The sequence below is a fragment of the Uloborus diversus genome, chromosome 6 (assembly GCF_026930045.1).
Source record: "Uloborus diversus isolate 005 chromosome 6, Udiv.v.3.1, whole genome shotgun sequence".
NCBI classification, from domain to species: Eukaryota; Metazoa; Arthropoda; class Arachnida; order Araneae; family Uloboridae; genus Uloborus; species Uloborus diversus.
Window position 1 is genome coordinate 54,656,581 of NC_072736.1, and position 20,825 is coordinate 54,677,405.

At 33.5% G+C, this 20,825-nt stretch overlaps 2 protein-coding genes across 3 annotated transcripts in view; both read right to left on the reverse strand.

Moving 5' to 3' along the window:
* The window catches only part of LOC129224105 (regulator of nonsense transcripts 1-like), a 368,488-nt gene that overhangs the window by 162,237 nt on the left and 185,426 nt on the right, over positions 1 to 20,825 (reverse strand). The gene's annotated exons all lie outside the window — the stretch shown is intronic.
* LOC129224108 (maspardin-like) overlaps positions 1 to 20,825 on the reverse strand; it is a 37,060-nt gene that overhangs the window by 1,466 nt on the left and 14,769 nt on the right. For both annotated transcript variants that reach the window (XM_054858517.1, XM_054858516.1), the window contains exons 6-8: positions 19,366 to 19,474; positions 15,059 to 15,166; positions 13,906 to 14,046 (exon numbers count right to left, since the gene is read on the reverse strand). In XM_054858517.1, coding sequence (XP_054714492.1) covers positions 13,906 to 14,046; positions 15,059 to 15,166; positions 19,366 to 19,474 — 358 coding nt within the window. The remainder of the gene's footprint in view (positions 1 to 13,905; positions 14,047 to 15,058; positions 15,167 to 19,365; positions 19,475 to 20,825) is intronic.

Genomic DNA, 20,825 nt, shown 5'->3' on the forward strand with positions numbered 1-20,825 from the left:
TGTATAGGGTATGTCCATGTGGGATCCCACATGATATTTAGTGGGATTAATCCCGCGGGATTGAGAGTCCAAATCCCGCGGGATTCCCAATCCCGCCAGGGGTCGATCCAGGTTTTTTTTTGGGTCCCCATTTTGTGAAAAAGCAAAAGATTTTTGTGAATTTTCTTCATTTTTGTGAAAAAGCAAAATATTTTTGTGAATTTTCTTTATTTTTGTAAAAAAGAACTTCTTGTGATTTTTTTCTTGGAAAAGATTATATAAAAGCATTTTTAGCTGTCGTATCGTTATAGAAAAGCATTAGACAGGTTTCAGGGGTGATTGCAAGTTCTTGAAGAATACCTGAAAGCTGTCTAGAGAAAATGCGCTGGGGGAGGGGGGAAGTAAGACCCTTAACGTTTTATTCGTAATTTGACACACATTACATTTATTGTTTTTTACAAATATACATATGCAAGGCACACTTTCTTAAGGTGAAAGTCTCACAACAGATTTACTGTTTGCCCCTCTCAAATACTTTTAGATCAATGAAAAATTGCACATGCTGATGAACGTAATGATAACTCCCAATAAATACAATATGAACAGACTCAAAGATATCACATATTTCTTAACACAGAAGAATGTATGTATTCAGTAAATTACAGCCTATTAGCCAGGGCTAAGGCAGTTTTGCGTTCAATCTTCGAGTTGAACCGAACCATTGTTTCGGTCACTCGTTCTGGTCTGCTAATTCTATATTAGCTACCAGTTTGTTTCGCACTCTTGGCTTCCTTATGAGGTTTTCCATCTCCAGCTCAGTCACTTTCCTATGCCGGGCTGATGAGTGCTAATAAGCACGAAACTGCAGTCTTCGGCTGGAAATGACTGAGCTGGCGGTGGTATATCACGTAAGAATGTATGTGTTTGAAAATCTTAAAAGTAATTAAAACCCAAAATAATACTGCACCAGCATTCAGCGTTTAATTTTTTGACATTTGACGTTCTTACAGAGTAGGTATTTCGTTTAAAACTTGCAATTTAATGATGTTAATAAATATATAAAGAAATTTTATTTGTTTGCCACTAAACAAGGTACAGTCAACATCAAAAATGCAAAAAATTCATTTACCATGGCGCATGTAAGGAAATCAAGATCTTCGAAAGAAATAAAAATATAAAAACAGCATATAAAAGAATTTTATTTTTAGTAAAGTTATTTTAGAATTGGATTTCGAAACTCAACACAAATTAATACTAAATATATATTGCATAATCAAAGTAAAATTTAGGAATTTTCCTGAAAACAACGGAATTTTGGTATTTTCAAAGATAAATGTTTTGAACTGAAATGTGGGATAAAATACGTGGCATTCTTACCACAAGTTAGCAAATGTTTTTTCATTTCATTGTCATCCAAATTTACCCCCAAAAATCTAACTAGAGATTCAAAATTCTCAAAAATGGGCTATTGCTTCATGATTATAAGTACAAAATTTGAATAAACTTACCGATCAATTTTTTTTTTTTTTTTACTTCATTTCCAATCTCTTCACTTTCCGATTTTTTTTGAGGAATTCCTTCTTTTGCACTAGATTTTTGTATATTGACAGCCTCTCTGTGATTTTTGCTGCACTCATGTTTTTTTAAAACTCTATAGGGTGACAGCTTTTCTTGATATCAACTCCAATATTTACTCAAGGTTTGTTTCAAATCACTAACATTCATGAAAGATGAACATATTTTGCACAAAAAAACCCTTAGCTGAATAACTATAGTAAAGCCAGCTATACAACCTTTTCATAATTTGCAATGCACTTTTTATTTATTGCATGCTTCTTATTTCCATTTGTACTCTCAAATACAATGCTTGAATCATTATTTGATGGCTCAATCTCAATATCATCATCAGTTGAAGTTGCTCCAGATTCACTTCCAGTATTTTCTGCTCCGAAATCGTTATACTTTCGCGAACTGCCTCACTGTCATTTGATGTACTATCTTTTACCGCATTTCCCGAGCCCTCCAAAACGGGAAACATTTGCGTTACTGTATGATGAAGTGGTTGGTAGTGATTTTATCGGGGTTGTTAATTGCTGACTTGAAGAAATTCACAATATTTTGCGAGCCGAACGTTCGAAGAGCGAAATTTTTTTAACATAATACGCACAATTTCGGGAGGTACCTCCCGTTGCAGGACGTCCTCGTTTCATATTTTAATTTCTTGAAGAATAATTTTCAACGAACAAGCAATCTCTCCAAACTGAGATTATTGCGGCTGCTATCTCCAGCGCTCCATTATCCGCTAAAATTATCCATTATCCGCTCCCACACAAATTATAATCGAATAGAATATCAATTTATTCTTTGATGCGCCTAAAAAATGTCCTCTTAAACACGCAAAGGCGCGAACAAGCTAACTACGAAAAATATCGTCTGCGCTCCTGGATCGCAGACGATCTGTTACAAAAGAAAAATTAATACCGAGAAAGAAAACGAACTGGAATAATATACAATTACCACATTTTTTAAATTTATCGTCTGCAGATTATGCGATTCCCGCCACTTTTTAATAAAATCCCACTCAATAAAACTTCCTTTGCTCGCTGTTCCCGTTGCTCACCATTAGCGGACATGCGTTAAAAAATTGCGAAATTGCTCATCTGGAAGTTTCATATTTATTTTAAGAAGACAGCAAGATTAAATAGAATGACCGACGATATTTTTCAGCTGGCATTGTATTTTATCAATAAAAGAAGGAATCTAGGAATTAAACTACAAAAAAAATAATACCGTTATTCTTTTGGTTTACTGTATGCTGTACGCTCAAACTAGCGTGACTTTGGAAGTTATCTTTTGCTCTTATGCGTACAGTCTACAAGAAAAATAGCAGGAAAGAAAAAATGAATAATGCATTTTAAACCAGCAATTCTCCGCAGGCACCGGCCCGCGAGAAAAATTTGCCTGATCTTCGAAGAATTATACCCGTTTCCAATAAAATAAAATTTCCTTATTTTAATTTTATTCCTAATTTTATACGATATTTTATGCATTAATATATCCATTACTTTGCATACGTTTTGTGGTTTCTCTATAAGATTTATTCACTTATGAAAATTTACACAAATTAGCTGCGCTTATTTTTACATTCAAAGTGTGTAAGTTATTAAAAAAAAATCTTACAATTAACTTTTTAAAGTTTATTTTAAGTAGAAGGGTTTTCTTTCTGGCATTTGTTTTTTTAAAAAGGACAAAACAGATTAGTTTATTTTAGTGAAAAAAAAATAAAAATTTCTACCGGTCCGTGAAATTTTTTGACGAAGTTCTACCGGTCCGAGATTCAAAAAAAGATCAAGAAACGCTGCTTTAAACTAAAGAATGAGAAAAAGTGGGTACCCCTGGCCTAATCACACCTTTTTTTTTCATTAAATGCAGTCGTGTCAAGTGAGCTTTCGAGAACGGACAGTATCAACTACAAACTGCAGGGAATTTCGCCAATCGGTTGTTCGGCGTTTCCCGCGTAGTCACTCATACTCTAACAGGATTTAATTAATTGCCATACAATACGATTTGCATCATGTTGGCATAAAATATTATTTTATTTTTATTCTCGGTCCACAGCCGATAATTTAAAGTAAATATTTTAAAGTTAATTGTTACCTACTTTAAGCCCAGTCTGGTAAAAGTAGAATTCAACTAGTTGGCGGTAACACTTCAATCGACAATTCCCCCACGCCATAATTAATGGCGACTGTTTACTAAAACCATTGAAGATTGCATGTCTCGATGTGTTGATTCAGAAAAGTTGAGTTTTCACCCGATTGATTCGAATTAATTCCACTTGTTGTCCGCACGTGCCATGGAGAGGAGTACGAATATTCGCGGCAGTGGAATAAACAAATGAGTGATAGTGGCAGTTGAAATTAGTGTGGTGACGTCATCGAGGCATGGAATCTCATTGGCTGATGAAACATATATATTGAGGCGAGTGGCAACACTCTCTCACTCTTCTCAACGATCCCCAGTTTTGTTTTGATTGTGAAGCCTAGTTCGGCTCACATGTGGGGGGTTTTTCCCCGCGGTGCTAGCGGGAGGTTTTTTGGTGGTATGTAACTGGTGATGAATATTCACCTTGCTTTTCAAGTAGTGGAATTTTCCAAGTCCTGGAATTAGAATGAGTCCAGGTGAAGAAACACTTGTGTTGTGTCCGGCCAATTGATATTGCCGGGGAAGCGAGTTCCGAAAATTCTACCTGATATGTTCGCCAAATCTTCGAACTGTCTAACGTTGCCTACCTGCTAAGGGCGTTCCTGAAGTGTGATCCGGAAGACTTTTTGTGCTCCTGGATGTGAATCCTTCGGACTGGCCACTGACTTCATCGACAGATTGGTGACATTTTTCTTTTACTTATTGGAACCACTTTTGTTGTGATATTTTGGGGTGTTCTTTTATGGGGATATTGTATTACAGTTCTAGTCATATTTAATAAATGTATTTTTCTGAAACATGTTTTTTGCTTGTCTCCAACTTGACATTACACGGCCAGTTAAAGTTGGCTTAGTTTAAATCTCTTAAACTTTGGATTTTTAAACTTAACTTTAATTATGCCAACAAAGTGGTAGCAGAGCTCGGTCGAATGTCTTTTTCGTTGGAGACAAATTTGCAAAAATTTTCAGAAATATGGAACGGGATTATCGAAACATTAAGAAACTTAACTCCTGCAATTGGGCAACATGGTCGAAAAATATGAAAATGGTGTTGATAGAAAGAGATTTATGGGAATTAACCCAAACAAAATTAGAAGAAGGTATTTCGGCAGAAATAAAGAAACGGAGGGGCCAAGCAGTGGCAATTATTTACCTCAACATAGAGGATGAGTTAAAACAACTGATTGACGATTTAGACGATCCGTATGCAGTATGGACGTCATTGAAGTTGAATTTTGAACCTCCGTCTTTAGCCGGTGTTGCCGGATTGTGGGAGGAGTTTTTTTCTAGTAGAATTAATGAAAAAGAAACTATTGGAATGTTCGTGGCTCGATTGAAGTGTTTGCTCCGACAGTTGGAGGAGAATCGCTACAAAATAGATGAGAAATTAAAAGGATTTCAACTAATACGTAGTTTGGATCAAAATTTCAGGGGGATAGTACAAAATATTTATAGGTGGGATGAAAATAAATTTAGTTTTTCAAATGTTTTGGATGAACTTTTGGCAGAAGAGGGAAGATTAAAATTTTTAGGAAATGAAAAATTTGGAAATAGTAGCTCAGGTGTTAATGCTTTTTCTGTTCAAAATAAACCCCAGACTGGACGGAAAGTTGAAAATGTTAATAAATTTGAAACAAGAGTTTGCTTCACATGTGGCAAAAAAGGGCATATTTCGGCTCGGTGTTGGAGCAGAAAACCAAATAATCAAAATAAAGGTAATCGTAATTTTTCCAAACAAAGTAATACCCCTAAGGCTGGAATGTTTTGCACCATCAGTAAAGTATCAGGAGTACAGGCCAATAACACAAATTTGAAGGAAGAAATACCAGTATTTTTACTGGATACAGGTGCCATGGCACATTTCTGTAAAGATTGGGACCTATTTTGTGAATTGAAGCCTGTTAAAAATACAAAAATGGAGGTAGCTGTGGGCAATGTAAATAGTCAAGTCAAGGGGTAGGGAAAATTGTTTTCGGAATTAAGACAGATGGTAAGCTAGTAACCATCACATTGAATGAGGTCTATTATGCTCCAACACTTAGACGAAATTTGCTTTCCGGATCCAGGGTAGACAGTCTTGGTTTTTCTTTAAGGTGGTATCCACCTGGTAAAATATGTATTTTTAACAATGATGGTATCAAACTTTTTTCTGCATTTTTGATTGATAAATTGTATTTTGTAAAACCCACCTCATTTTTAAGTAATCAAAGTAGTGACTCACCACCAAATATAAATGTAACCGAGGTCAAAGGATTAGACCTGGAGTTGTGGCATGAAAGGTTTTGCCATATTAATTACGACAGCATTTTGGAAACAGAAAAAAAGAACTATGTCAAAGGGCTTGATATAAAAGGTAAAAACCGGCCAGACTGTGAGCCTTGTATTATGGCGAAAAAAAGAAGGTGTTCATTTAAGTCCACCCCAGGGATAAGGTCTAGAAGACAACTTGAGCTTCTTTTCATGGATCTAGTAGGGCCATTTCCGGTGGAGTCACTAGGGGGAGAAAGATATATTTTCACAATAATTGATGATTTTTCAAGGAAGTCCACTATTTACTTTCTAAAGTCAAAAGATAAAGCTTTTAAATATTTTCTTAGATACCAGAGGCATGTAGAGAGAGCCCTCAATAAGAAAATTTTGGCCATAAGGTCTGATAATGGGGGGGAATTTACAAATTCTAATTTTGAGACCCATTTAATTAAAGAAGACATCAGCATAGAGAGAACCAACCCTTATACTCCTGAACAAAACGGAGTAGTAGAAAGGTACAATTTGACCTTGATGAATGGGATTAGGGCGATGCTGAAAGGACTCTGGACTAAAGGAAGAATTTTGGGCGGAAGCCGCCTTATGCTTTAACTATGTCAGGAATAGAACAGTTCTAAAGGAAAGGGGGAAAACCCCATTTGAGCTGTTCTGGGGAAACAAGCCTTCAGTAAGGCATTTCCGGAGGTTTGGATGTATTGCCTACAGAGGCATGCCAAAACAAAATTTAAAGAAATTTGACTCAAGAAGTAGGAAGGGCATAATGGTGGGCTACGCAACCCAAGCAAAAGGGTACAGAATTTGGGACCCGGAGATAAAGAAAATTTTTGAAACTATCAATGTGGACTTCAGGGAAAATTTAATTTGGGGGAAATCAAATTTGAATAGGAATGTAGACAATGAGGATGATTCTTCTTTTATTAAACCTATGAGTGAAGTTCTCTTAGATAAAGAAATAGATGAAATAAAGGCTCCCACCCCTTGTGAGGAAATTGAATGGGTAAGGGATGTAGTGAAAAGAAAGAAAGGGGACCGTACTGATATCTACTATTATGAAAAGGGAAATAAAACAAGGTTGAGGTCACCCAATGATGTAGAAAAATATTGTAAGGAGAATAACATTGTTTACAATCCTGAACTATTTGATTTCAAGAGTAAAAATGTACCTTATAACCCTTTGTTTGATATTTTTAATTCCCCTAATGAACAAATGGAACCTGAGCCAGAGGCAAATTTGTCGGAAGTGCTAATTCCCCAAAACTATAATCAATGCTTAAAAACCCCAGAAGTAAAACACTGGCAAGAAGCCATGTCGGAAGAAATGAAAGTGATTCAAGAAAGGGGGTGTGGCAGTTAGTTCCCCAGCCAGTTGGTAAACCAGTACTTGGTAATAAGTGGGTCTATGACTTGAAGAGGAATGCCCAGGGGGAAATTGCCAGGTTTAAAAGCAGATTGGTTGCGATGGGAAATAGACAAGTGGCAGGTGAATCATATTCGCAGGTTTTCTCCCCCAGTCATCAATTTCTCCCTGATGAGGATGTTTTTTTCAATTCTGGGTGATATTCCTAGGTTGGAGACATTTCCAATTAGACGTAAAAAATGCATATCTTTATGCTGCTTTGCATGAAGAAATCTATATGCGACAACCACAAGGTTTTGTAATCCCAGGAAGGAAGACTGGGTATGTCGTCTAAAGAAATCGCTATATGGTCTCCATCAATCGGGGAGAAATTGGTACCTGGAAATTGATAGGGTTCTCCAAGGTCTAAATTTTGTGAAATTTAAATGTAGTAACTGTGTTTATACAAGAAACAGAAATGTATTTTTATTGATGTATGTAGACAACATAATTTTTGGAAAAAGTGAAATTATAATTCAGGAAACAATTCAGGATTTATCTAAACATTATGATATTAAAGAATTAGGGAGAACTAAAAAATTATTGGGGGTAGAATTTGAAGAAATAAATGGGGGGATTTTTATACACCAAAATTCTTATATTAAGACAGTTTGTGAACATTTTAAAAAGTATCAATACCCATACTCGACCCTCCCAATAGCGAAAGGTACATTTTTGTCTTTAGGGTGATTGTCCAAAAACGGACCAAGAAATAAAAGAAATGGAGAAAGTACCTTATCGCAGTTTATTGGGATGTTTGTCCTATATAGCAGGGAAAAACTAGACCGGATATTGCCTATACAGTTAATTTATTATCTCAATTTCAAGCAAATCCGGGTAAAAAAACATTGGCAATGTTTATTAAGACTTTTAGGTTATTTAAAATATACAAATTATTATAAATTAAGTCTATCTGCAATAAATGAAAATTAAAATAAATGGCTTTTCTGACTCAGACTATGCTGCAATAGGGACGATAGGATTTCGATGGGAGGAATTATTATTTACATTGACAGAGTACCTATTATCTGGCGAACATTTAAACAAAAGTGCGTTTCATTGACCACCATGGAAGCTGAGTATATCTCTTTAACAGAAGCAGCAAAAGAGGTGGTGTGGTTAAAAAGAATTTTAGAAGAAACATCACATTTTGGAATAGCTGGATATAAATTTAACGGGTCTGTGATTAATTGTGACAATATAGTGGCAATAGAATTTTCAAATTCCCCTATAGAAAATTCCAGAACAAAGCGTATTGATGTCAGGTATCATTTTTTGAGAAATTTAGTAGAGGAGAATACATTTGAATTAAAATAAGTGAAAAGCGCAGAAAATCATGCGGATACGTTTACCAAGCATCTGACTCGGGGTACATTGAGAAAAATGTGCAAACTCATTTTTGGTAATTATGAAAATGTAAAAGTTTAATATTCAAATGTGTAAATTTTTCAATGTTTCTCAAAAGTGTTTAAAATTTTTTTAAAAAATTGTTGTTTGAAATATGTCAGTTTTTCATGTCGTTTTGAAGTATATCGTAGCTGTGTGACCGAGAAGGGGGGAATTTGTTGGCATAAAATATTATTTTATTCTCGGTCCACAGCCAATAATTTAAAGAAAATATTTTAAAGTTAATTGTTACCTACTTTAAGCCCAGTCTAGTAAAAGTAGAACAGGGTGGGCGACGGATCAGGGAAATCAGGGAGATCAGGGAACTTTATTAATCAGGGAAAAGTCAGGGAAATATCAGGGAATTTTGAAAAAAATAACAAAAAATCAGGGAAAATTGATTTTTTGAAGAAAATTTTTTTTTTTGCTTTACAAAATTAAGTACTCTTAATTCCCTACGCATTTTCCGCCAATTATCTGTTCAAAAAAAAAGTACAATTAATGAGGTGCGATTATACACTGCCGCATATTTGTGCATCTTTTTTCCTCAATGTCAAAGTATTGAATCTTACTTATTAACCACAGGATGAACTTCCTAAGATTGCTTTTGTGTCTGGTAGGTTGTTTATTTTACCTAGCTTGAAATTTCCTTTTACGCTTTCAATACTACGTAAAATAAACAACCAATACAGGCAAAGAGGAAGCATTCAATTATGCCTTAGCTCCTTTGCCTTTATTCCATTGTCTCGAAGTAATTAGCGTACTATAATCACGATTTCAAGAAGAAATCTTTGGTTTTTGAATTAATACTATAAAAAGCTTAAAAGTTATTACTTCTTCGCATCTTTAATTTAATTGCTAAAATTGAACTTTCAATTAAAAAAAACTTTGTTTTTCGCCGTCATACTATTTGTTGTCACCAGAGATTATAAAGGTTTTCTTTTCTTCAGACTTTAGTGATTCTTTAATTTTATAACCAAGTTGTATTCTTCTTTTATATATTTTGAAATTAACTAATTGCTTTTTTTTCCTCCCCCCCCCCCCCCTTGCATTTCAAAGTTGTTTGTTACAAAAGCAATGTAAGATTTTTTTCGTTACATACTGAAATCATTTGAAATAGAGTTAACTTGTGTACTTAAGAAAATATCTTTATTTTTTTATTGTTAAAATGCTGTATTCATTCATTAAAAACCTATGTTCTTGATTAGAGAGAAGCTCCCTATGAATGGTTATCAAATGGTTTCATCTGTTTTGCATAAATATGTCAATTAGTTATATAAGAATAACTACATTACTTCTGTTCTTTCACTATTACTTGTTATTCTTGCAACAATTATTATACTGTTTGAAAACTTAGAACTAAAAAGTAATTGAAATTATTTTGAACTATCATAAATACACATGTTTTTAAAAGTAATTTTAATAGTTTCTTTAATTCTTATGCTAAGTGGTTTCTGGAAGTTTTTTTTTTTTTTTTTAATTTTCTATACTCTTTCCATTGTATAAAAATTTAATGTTCTGTTTTGTAGGTCATCCCCCCCCCCCAATTGTTTTTTTAAAACCATTTTATTAAAAAAAGTAGCATCTTTTAAAAATATATCTTTAGTTCAACAACTTTACATAACTTAAAACGTTTAAAATACTGCATTTTATATAAACATACAATGGATTTCAAGTAAAGCAAAGAAAGAAAACCATTATCATTGGTAATGTAAATCAGGGAAATTTGGTGAACTTAATCATGGAAATCAGGGAAAAGTCAGGGAACTTTTTTTCACAGTTCCTGTCGCCACCCTGTAGAATTCAACTAGTTGGTGCTAACACTTCAATCGACAATTCCCCCACGCCATAATTAATGGCGACTATTTACTAAAACCATTGAAGATTGCATGTCTCGATGTGTTGATTCAGAAAAAGTTGAGTTTTCACCTGATTGATTCGAATTAATTCCACTTGTTGTCCGCACGTGCCATGGAGAGGAGTACGAATATTCGCGGCAGTGGAATAAACAAATGAGTGATAGTGGCAGTTGAAATTAGTGTGGTGACGTCATCGAGGCATGGAATCTCATTGGCTGATGAAACATATATATTGAGGCGAGTGGCAACACTCTCTCACTCTTCTCAACGATCCCCAGTTTTGTTTTGATTGTGAAGCCTAGTTCGGCTCACGTGTGTGTGGGGGCGGGGGGGGGGGTTCCCCACGGGGCTAGCGGGAGGTTTTTTGGTGGTATGTAACTGGTGATGAATATTCACCTTGCTTTTCAAGTAGTGGAATTTTCCAAGTCCTGGAATTAGAATGAGTCCAGGTGAAGAAACACTTGTGTTGTGTCCGGCCAATTGATATTGCCGGGGAAGTGAGTTCCGAAAATTCTACCTGATATGTTCGCCGAATCTTCGAACTGTCTAACGTTGCCTACCTGCTAAGGGCGTTCCTAAAGTGTGTTCCGGAAGACTTTTTGTGCTCCTGGATGTAAATCCTTCGGACTGGCCACTGACTTCATCGACAGATTGGTGACATTTTTCTTTTACTTATTGGAACCACTTTTGTTGTGATATTTTGGGGTGTTCTTTTATGGGGATATTGTATTACAGTTCTAGTCATATTTAATAAATGTATTTTTCTGAAACATGTTTTTTGCTTGTCTCCAACTTGACATTACACGGCCAGTTAAAGTTGGCTTAGTTTAAATCTCTTAAACTTTGGATTTGATGGAAAATGAGATGGAAACTTGGTTGAAACACAGAATGACTCGCATGACGGTACAGAAGGTTAAGCTGCTCAAGTTTTAGAATGTCTTTTTAATGTGAGAGGTAAAATTAGCGAAGTTGTCCAAAAACTTTTACTGAGACTGTGACTTGGTGAAAGCAATCAGCGTTCACAACTGCTATAATGAATCAGATACAATGACCAACAGTAATGAAGCAACAAAGGTATTTTCAATGTGAGCTAAATTGGATACAGCAAAACACATATCCAATAGTCATTGTTTTAGTCCGAAGTTTGCAGTATCTAGAGCAAAAACCAAGCACAAGAAAAGAAAAATCTATTTTAGAAGATGAAGATATTTTGCTAAATGTCCACAGTTATTTAATCTCTGCAAAATCAACTGCACTGGACCCATATCACGTGCTTGCATCAAGCGAATTACGTTTTCAGCAAAAGTCCTTTTTCACCCCATACGAGTGATGCTTTGTTAAGACGCGTTTTGACTTTTTAGGGCACACTTTTGCGTACCAAACAATAATTGCTGATTGAAACCTGACTTTGTTGTACCCTACAATTGGGGTTCAGGGTTCGGGAAAACTACTAATTTAAGTTACAAAAGTAGTCCTTCCTAAAAAGAACAACTTTTTCTATTTGACATATTACATTTTTACGAGAATCAAGTCAATCCTGTGGGATTGACTAATTACAATCCCGAAATCCCACGGGACTGAATTTGGTGCAGGACTGGAAACCCTAATTTTGTACAGCAAAAACCATATGCTCACTAATATGTAACACATAAGTTTTCGAAGGAGTAGTGAATGGGTGGGGGAGCAATCGACTTCCTGTCCCCCCCTACATGATGGGGGAGGGGGAGGCTTTTACGCTTACACCCCCCTTGAAAAGACTATAATTCTGCAATTGACTAACTATTTTTGGTAACGGTACAAAATGGCAGCTCAGTAATTAAAAGCAATATGATTAAATGAAGTGAAATACTAATCTATTCAATTTGCCACATTTAAAACATTATAATATAATGAATCAATGCAATGATTTTTATTCAGTACATCTTGGGGGAAAAAAGAAAATTTTGCATGGCGTTTCATTGTATTTCTTAGACAGCACAAAGATAACAAAGAAAAAGCAATTTCTGGTCTAGACCAGGGGTTCTCAAACTGGGTGCCGCGGCACCCTGGGGTACTGTAGGAAGAGTGTCGCAAAGTGTTTGCAATATCAATAAAAAAAAATAAAGAAAAAAAAATTATTTTTCTGAACTTTCCCAATGTTCTAAGTCTATGTAGCAATCTTTGAAAGAAAAACTAATTTTAAAAACTCATCGCTTATTTGAACACTAAAGCAAACATAACTATTTACAAGACAATTTTAAAAAAAAAAAACAGAAATGCCTAAGACAAAAAGAAAAACGATCTCATCCATCAACCTGATAGTCACCCACACTCTCATTCCAAACACCAACTCATTCCTTCTAAATGCACGTGTCTTATACACGCCGACTCGGCACGTGTATAAGACGTGTAATGATGTCATTGCTGATTGGCAATGACGTCAATCGTGTCAGCTTGCACCCAGCCGATGTGCACAGAACGAATTTGCATGGGAATCAATCTTTTTTTTTCAATAGCCAACAGATATGTAGGGCGAACCTGCCAACTAATGCCCAGTTGACCAGTAAGCAAATCCTCCATTTTTTGATAAAGCATAACAAAAATTCAATAGATCATCTTTCATAGTCATCAGCAAGCCATCTTTAACTACCAGGCAACAGGGTCGCAAAAGTTGTTGCAGAAGAGTAATGTCAAAACCAACTAATCTTATTTTATGGTAAATTTCATTTCGACATGGTTCCTTAGTAGAAGTAGGACTTAAAGAAAGTTGAATACTGTTCTTGAAACCTAAGTAATGCAGTTGACGAATTCAAAACGAAAAATGTTGTTGTGTGCAGTAATTCACCCCCCCCCCCCTCCCAAGATTTTATAACCTAGAAAAGTAGATTGTAGTACAATAGGATCATGGATCACCTTATTAACACTCCAGTGTCCTTATAATATAACACAAGAGCATTTGGGAAGTGGATTTGATCTTGTGCTGCATATTGCCGCCTCAAAGCAACAGTAAGACATCCAATTCCAGGAATAACACTAAGATGTCCTACCGTTGCTCTGAGGCGATGATATGCTGCACAAGCTGTGCGCAGTTGTGGGGAAAACCCCCCTGAAAATAACGGCATATTACTTGTTTACATAATTCTAAATCTTCAAAGGGTGCCACGAGTCAAAACAGTCAGAAAGCCCCTGGTCTAGACAATAATTATTCTTAAATACCTAATTTTTTAAAGAATTTGATAGAAAATGTATTTTAATTACAACATTTTAAATAAATCTTCAATTCATTATGATCATACATTTACCACACTCACAAAAGAGAAAAAAAAAGAATCACCTGTATATGAAGATTTACTTCTTCACTATAGCTCAGATAAGGAAAATTTCCACCTTTTTTAAGGTATGCTCTCTTGGCATCAGGATAACATTTGTAGAGTTCTTCACGGGCTGCAGTGCTTAAAGCTGAGTCATCAAATACCTTCAAAAAATAGTTATATACAGATAAATAAAAATAAGTATGCATGTGTTCAGGTTCCTTATACAAAGTTTCATTTTTATGTCACCTTCATCAAGGCACAGAGGTACGACAGTACCCAAAAGTTACCCTTTGAAATTTAATTATGGAACAACAGCTGCATTTTCTATATGAATAGCTTTTCACATTTTAAAATCTGTATCAATTTAAAGCCCTAAAAAAGCTACCGAATGAAATCCTTTTTGAAATTTAAATAATAATTAGGACATTTGGAATTGGGTTTCAAACAAAACATAATCTCATCAACTTTTCTCATTTCATGAAGGTGTTCCATAAGAGTAAAAGGAGACCATAAGAAATGTAAGAAACGTGAAAGATGAATTAATATAATTTCACGGCAAAACAAAATTTATCTGCTATAGTTTCCTTAATTTTAACAAAATTTTACAAGTAGTTAAGAACGAAAAATATTATGTAGCTATAAAAACTTATTAAAAGGTTTGTTCTAAAGAGTTTTCTTCCCCTTTTTTCTTTCTTTTCTGTTTTTGAAAAGAGGTTTAAAATATGGGGCTACTTAATTAAACATTAAAAAAAAACCCCAATAGTTAATCCTTTGGTGTTAAATGGATTTTGCTGCTTCTGCATCATAGCAGCCTACAATTTGAAATCCCCCTTCACCCCTCATTTCGTTTTTCAGAATATCATTTCATATGAAACTAGTTCCATGTGTAACTTTTCTCACTCACTAATTTACACGCAATTTTTTTCTTTAAACAAAATAAAAAAATAAACAGTAAGGAATGCATGAATGACAATTAGTTATATATATATATATATATATATATATATATATATATATATATATATATATATATATATATATATATATATATATTAAACACAAGTATTGCAATTTTCATTGCCTCCAAAAAATTTAATCTTTTAAAATTACAACAGAATTAAACAACTAATAAAACTTTAAAAAATGTACTTTAAAAATGCTATTAATACATACATCAACAATAGTCATAGGTATGTCTCTCAAATTTTGTGGCTCAACATAGCAGTTCATGCATGTAAGAGTCAGGCGAGAGGCTAATTCCTGCTGTGATAGTGTGTCTAGCTAAAAACAAACAATCAGTAAAAAGAAATGGATATTTCATAACATTAAACTACAGGGTGGCTAATAAATACTGTAACACTTTCAAAAATAGGAGTTAATTTTAATCGTTTGTAAAAATAATTTTTCTATTTATTTCTGTGATTGGCAACTTTTTGTAAAAGCAGAAGGTTTTAGTTTAAGCAAAAAATTTAGAGTAGGAGTTTTAAAGATAGAAGTCAAAAGGTTAATGGTTAAACAGCTTTTTAATAGCATATTTTCTGCAGGTAAAATATTTAAGCAATAAACATGCCTCAGTTTTAATAGAACTACAAATCGATTACTGGAGATGGAGACTAATAGCTGTATAAATCAACCAAGGTCCGGGCATTCACATACTGTTCATACAAATGAATATCAAAAGAATTTAAAAAAATGCAAAGAAATTCACAATGTTCTGCAAATAAAATGGCTGCAGAAGAGAATGTGTCACAGAACTATGCAATGGATGATAAATGAAGACCTGGGTTTTCACCCTTATGGGAAAAGAAAAGTTCAAGGTGTGACTACAGCACAAGTAGGAGAAATATTACAAAGATATAAGAAATTGCTGAACCAGAGCGAAAGCAAAAGTGTTGACAGAATAATTTTCCCTGATTAGAAGCTTCTTTGTGCAAAGCAAAGTTATAATGCTAAAAATGATGTGGTATATTCTGCAACCTTCCAGGATAGACCTGCAAATCCTCCAAACTGTTAAATGCTTTCAGAACAAGAATTCTGTTATGGTTCGGGCTGAAGTGTCACACAAAGAAAAACTACTTCTTAAATTCATGGATAAAGGGATATGTTGAATATTACAAACAGGAAGCATTGGCTACACATTTATTACTACATGCTGATAGATTGTATCCCAAAAAGAATTGCATACAACAGCAAAGTTCTGAATCGTTACACTGACCGAAAACAACTCAGGAATGGCTGCATGCGAATTTCTAGATGTTTATCAAGCAAGAGGATTGGCCACCTTCTTCACCAGATATAAATCCTTTAGACTATAGCATTTAGGGGATTTTAGAGTATAAATTAAGTGCTAAGCAGCACACAAGTTTGGAAGCTCTCAACGCTTCCATACTGAGGGAATGGGACTAATAACCTCTAAAAATGATTCGCGCCGCAATAGGACAGTGGCGGAAGAGATTATCTTTAAGTAATCCATAAAGATGGTGGTCAATTTGAATAAAATTACCTACAGGTAAACTTTCACGCATGATGTTCATCATATTGGTGTATTTTCCACTTTCTATTTTATCTGTTTGTAATTAAAGAATTAGATATCTGTCACAGTATTTTGTAGCCACCTTGTATAATAAATTATATTACACTATACATGATATTTGCAATAGTTTTCTATCTCCATGGCCTGGTTGATTTTGGAGTCTCCTATGACTTCTAGCATAGCAATATTGAGATCCTCCACAGAACCACAATACTTTACGTTGTGAAAATAAACGATATTTTTCAAGTGCCATAAAAATTACATTGTATTGAAACCAAGTACAAATGCTCAAAATAAGAACTCTCGAGCTTAGGTCTTCCTAAAAGTTATTTAAGCACTACTATGTGCCTTCTGATATAGAAATTTTGTGATAAATCCTGTACTATACTCCTGAACCTCTTAGGTTTTGCAGATGCCTGTTACTTGTCAAAATCTGGGGTTTACATTTTCAGTCGATACCACCCGTAGAGGGGAAATACTTGGGTAGAGAGTGCAGAGCAACCCCCAAGCCGTGCCCAAGATAAAATCACGTGACCTATGGAAGAAATTCTGCCTAGCCGTAACCGGTTCCGACAACCGCATAGGATTTGCATTGTGATGGTTGCGCTCGCTTAGAAATTTTACCTGTTCTTGTTATTTAAAGAGCTTTTAAGATTGTACAATTCTTGTTGTACTTTTAAATGTCAAGATAAATGTTTGAAAGACATTGCTGAGCTTTTTTGCAGTTACGGGCGACAAATTTACTTGCTTTTACTAATTAAAAATGATTTTTAAATGTATCAACACTCGCTGACATGATGATATATTATTCTCTGTTTGGGTATATAATTGATTGTTCTTGTTTAATTAGCAATTATTTTTGTTTCAATAATGATTTTGATTGTTTCATTTATTAAAAACCATTGGAGATTAATTCATCTACTGATATTTGTTATTTTTCATGGCGAATAGACTTTAGGCTCTTAGCCAGCAATTTTATCGCCAGGGCTATCGAAAGCAAAACTGTCGTTTCACATTATAATTGTTTTAATGATCATTAACATTTCTTATTATTCTAATATTGACTTTTAAATGTTTTTAATAAATATGTAGGAAAAATATTTCACACAAATAAATAAATGTTTTTACAAAAAAGCCCCGAATAAAAGGATTGCATGAGTGTTTATGAAAAATAAACGAGTTGTATAACACAGTATATCTCATTCACTAATAAGTTATGCACGTCTCACTTCTGTAATGTTTATCGATTAAAATTAGACAAGCACTGAACACCATATTTTGCCGAGTACCGAACATTCAATAAAATTCGAACCAAATATTCGGCCGTATACCGAATATTTGCAACAAAAAAAAAAGTTTTAACTGCCATTTTGGAGTTTTATAATATAGAAAATGTTTATTTACCTTGTAAAATGTAATTCCATTTAACATCGTAAACTTATCTACATAAAGTATACTTATTAAATTAAAATAAAATAAAACTAGTTTGAATTTTGAGATTTTTAATCCAAATGTGCGTTGTGTGCTAATGGCATCAGTGAATGGTATTTCATCACTTGTGATGTCATGTGCAGAAGCGCAAAAAATGAATTTCAATCTGCGCGCTGTTTAAAATAATTGTTAAAAAATATTAAACTTTGTCAAATTATTTAAAAAAAGGTTGAATCCTATGTGTTTCAGCATGCTCTTCCAGAAAAAAATACTTTTCAAATTTCGGGAACAACCCCATTGAGAAATGAAATTCAGTACCACCCGAACATTCGGTACATCTTTAATTAATATTTAATTATTCAAAAACCATGCCATGTTTTGCTTAGTGTTTCGATGTCTTTTGATATTTAATACGAGACAAAGACAATAAAGTATTTAACAGTATAGTAATTGATGCAAATTGATTTTTTCAAGATAAATAAATTATTGAAAATGTGTTGTTAATTACAAGCATCGATTTTTATCTTTAATAATATCTTTTTAGGGTAAATGAGGTTGAGAAATAATTAAAATGACATGAAACCGCTATACGAAAAGCAACAGTCTTTTATCGAACGAAAAGTTGCGATGGATAATAAAAAGCTGATGAAACATTCGCCTGCGCCAAAATACGTGATTAACGCCAAATGTTGCAGCTTTCAACCACGTGTTTTGTGGGGAACTCTGACGTGTTTCAACTCTATGATACCACCCACCCAATGCTAATTTTGGAACAAAGGAGACAGCATATACCCTGTTTCAAAAGCAAAACAAAAAATTACTTAAGCCAGGATGTTTAACTCATATAGTTTTTAACAATGCATTTTGCCCTACTGCTGATGCTTTAGAAACTGATATTGAAACTATTGCTTTAAAATCTATTCACATTTTTCTAGATTTGCAGTTAAGCGGAGTGAGTTAAAGGAGTTTCTTGAGTTTACTAACCTGAGTTTAAAAAGGTGCTGAAGCATATCCCGATACTATGGCTAAGTTTAACGCCTGCTACAGATCAAACTCATTAAATCTTGGCCTGCTCTTATGACTTATTTTATAACAGAGGAAGAAAATTCCTAAGCCTCTCAGAAAATTGTTGCTTCTAAATGAAAAAAGTACAACTGATACATGTAAAACCAATGAGGTTGCAAACAGTTTTCTATTTTCTTGTCTCTCCAGCTGTGCCCTTGGTCTTTTAAGCTGTCAGTAAAAACTTCAAAATGAAGCTACAACTGCAGCTGAACTTTATCACATTATGACTTAAACTGGTAAAGCAGAAAGAAAGCAGATTTGTGATTTGAAGATAAGTTTTAAGAACTGTTTTTCACAAAAAAATTAAAACAACTAGGCGGCCACTACTGCTAACATTAGTATTAAAACAATCTTACTAGTGCAAAATGATTAAAATGAAAATTTTTTATCATTAAAGCGTATAATATTCAAGAAAATAAATAAATAAATAAATAATAAGAATGAATAGTACCCTTTCGACCATGAAATCGATGGAATCAGCAATACAAGGTTCCACAAAGCCTTTAGCAAAATTTCCCATTACCATTCTTTTTAAAACAACAGCAGGGAACATCCAAAATCTGGAAGAAAAAACACTTATATAACAATGTCAAAACACAATTTAGTACTACTATTTAAATCATAAACTGAATTTTTAAAAAATACAGTGGAAAACGTTTAACATGAAACTGAGGGGAACCTTTAATATTTGTTCATGTTAAAAGAGTTGTATTAAGTTGTGCAGTATACCGAGGTTGTTGGTTTTTTTTTTTTTTTTTTTTTTTTCAAAAATGGTTTTTTTGAAAAATTTAATTGTTTCCTCCCAAATGTTTTCATAAATTTTACATATTATTGCAAAGAGTAAAATCTTATTGATGCTAAGTAACTAGCAAAGCTTTATAGATAAATTACAGATTAAATAGATTTAGAAACTTATATTTTTTAAGGTAATGCAAGTTTGCTAAACAGTTTTTATTTTGTTTTTTTCTTTTTTAAAATATATGATTCTTATTAGGTACATAAATATACAAGACAGACCAACTAAGTTTTTCTAAAATTACGTGGAAAAAAATCCAAATAGCTCTTTTATAATTTTTAATTATCATTATTTTTCAGTCTTTTGCATTTCAAAATGGTCCAAAAAACATATTTCAACCAAAACTTCATATACTACCTAATTTGCTTGATTACTTAAGATTTATTGAGATAGATTACGTACCATTGACACAATGCAAAGTGTAAAAATATAACACTAGACTATTTAAATGACTACAGAAAAAAAAAACTAAAGAATTTCAAGAACTCTTAGAGTATGCATAAAATTGCGCTTATAACTGCAAACTTTTTGCATCTCGGATAGACGATGCAGTTTGAGCAAGAAAAGAAAATGTATAAAATTATGAAAACAGAAAACATTCATTCAACTCTGTGGGTTTAAAAAAAAAAAATTAATTCCAAATTTTCTCCTTTCAAAGCACTTTTTTTTTATCTCAATACAATAAAAGAAGTCTCATGTATGAATGGTGGAAGAATCAATAAAAATTAATTTTTATGAGTCTTCATTATTATAATATGTTAAAAGAATATTTTTCATTTAAGTTTGTACTGAAGCTTTTAGTTAAAATGGTTTTTTTTCTTTGATTAAAAAAAATTGTATTCCTAAATGCATTAAACCAGGTGAAGTGATGTCTACAATGGAAAATATAATGATTTTCTTAAAACCTACTTGTCCTATTGCTATAATTGTTGTCACTGATATATTAGGTAAATAAATTACATGAATTGTGACTTCTTTTAAAATTTTGGAACAAAATATGAGTTGACCTTTTGATTTTTGAAGTTGTATAATGTACATCAGACTTATGATTCATTTGTAGATACTACAAAATATTTTCCATGTTTAAGAATGCGTGATTTTAATTTTACTTTTAC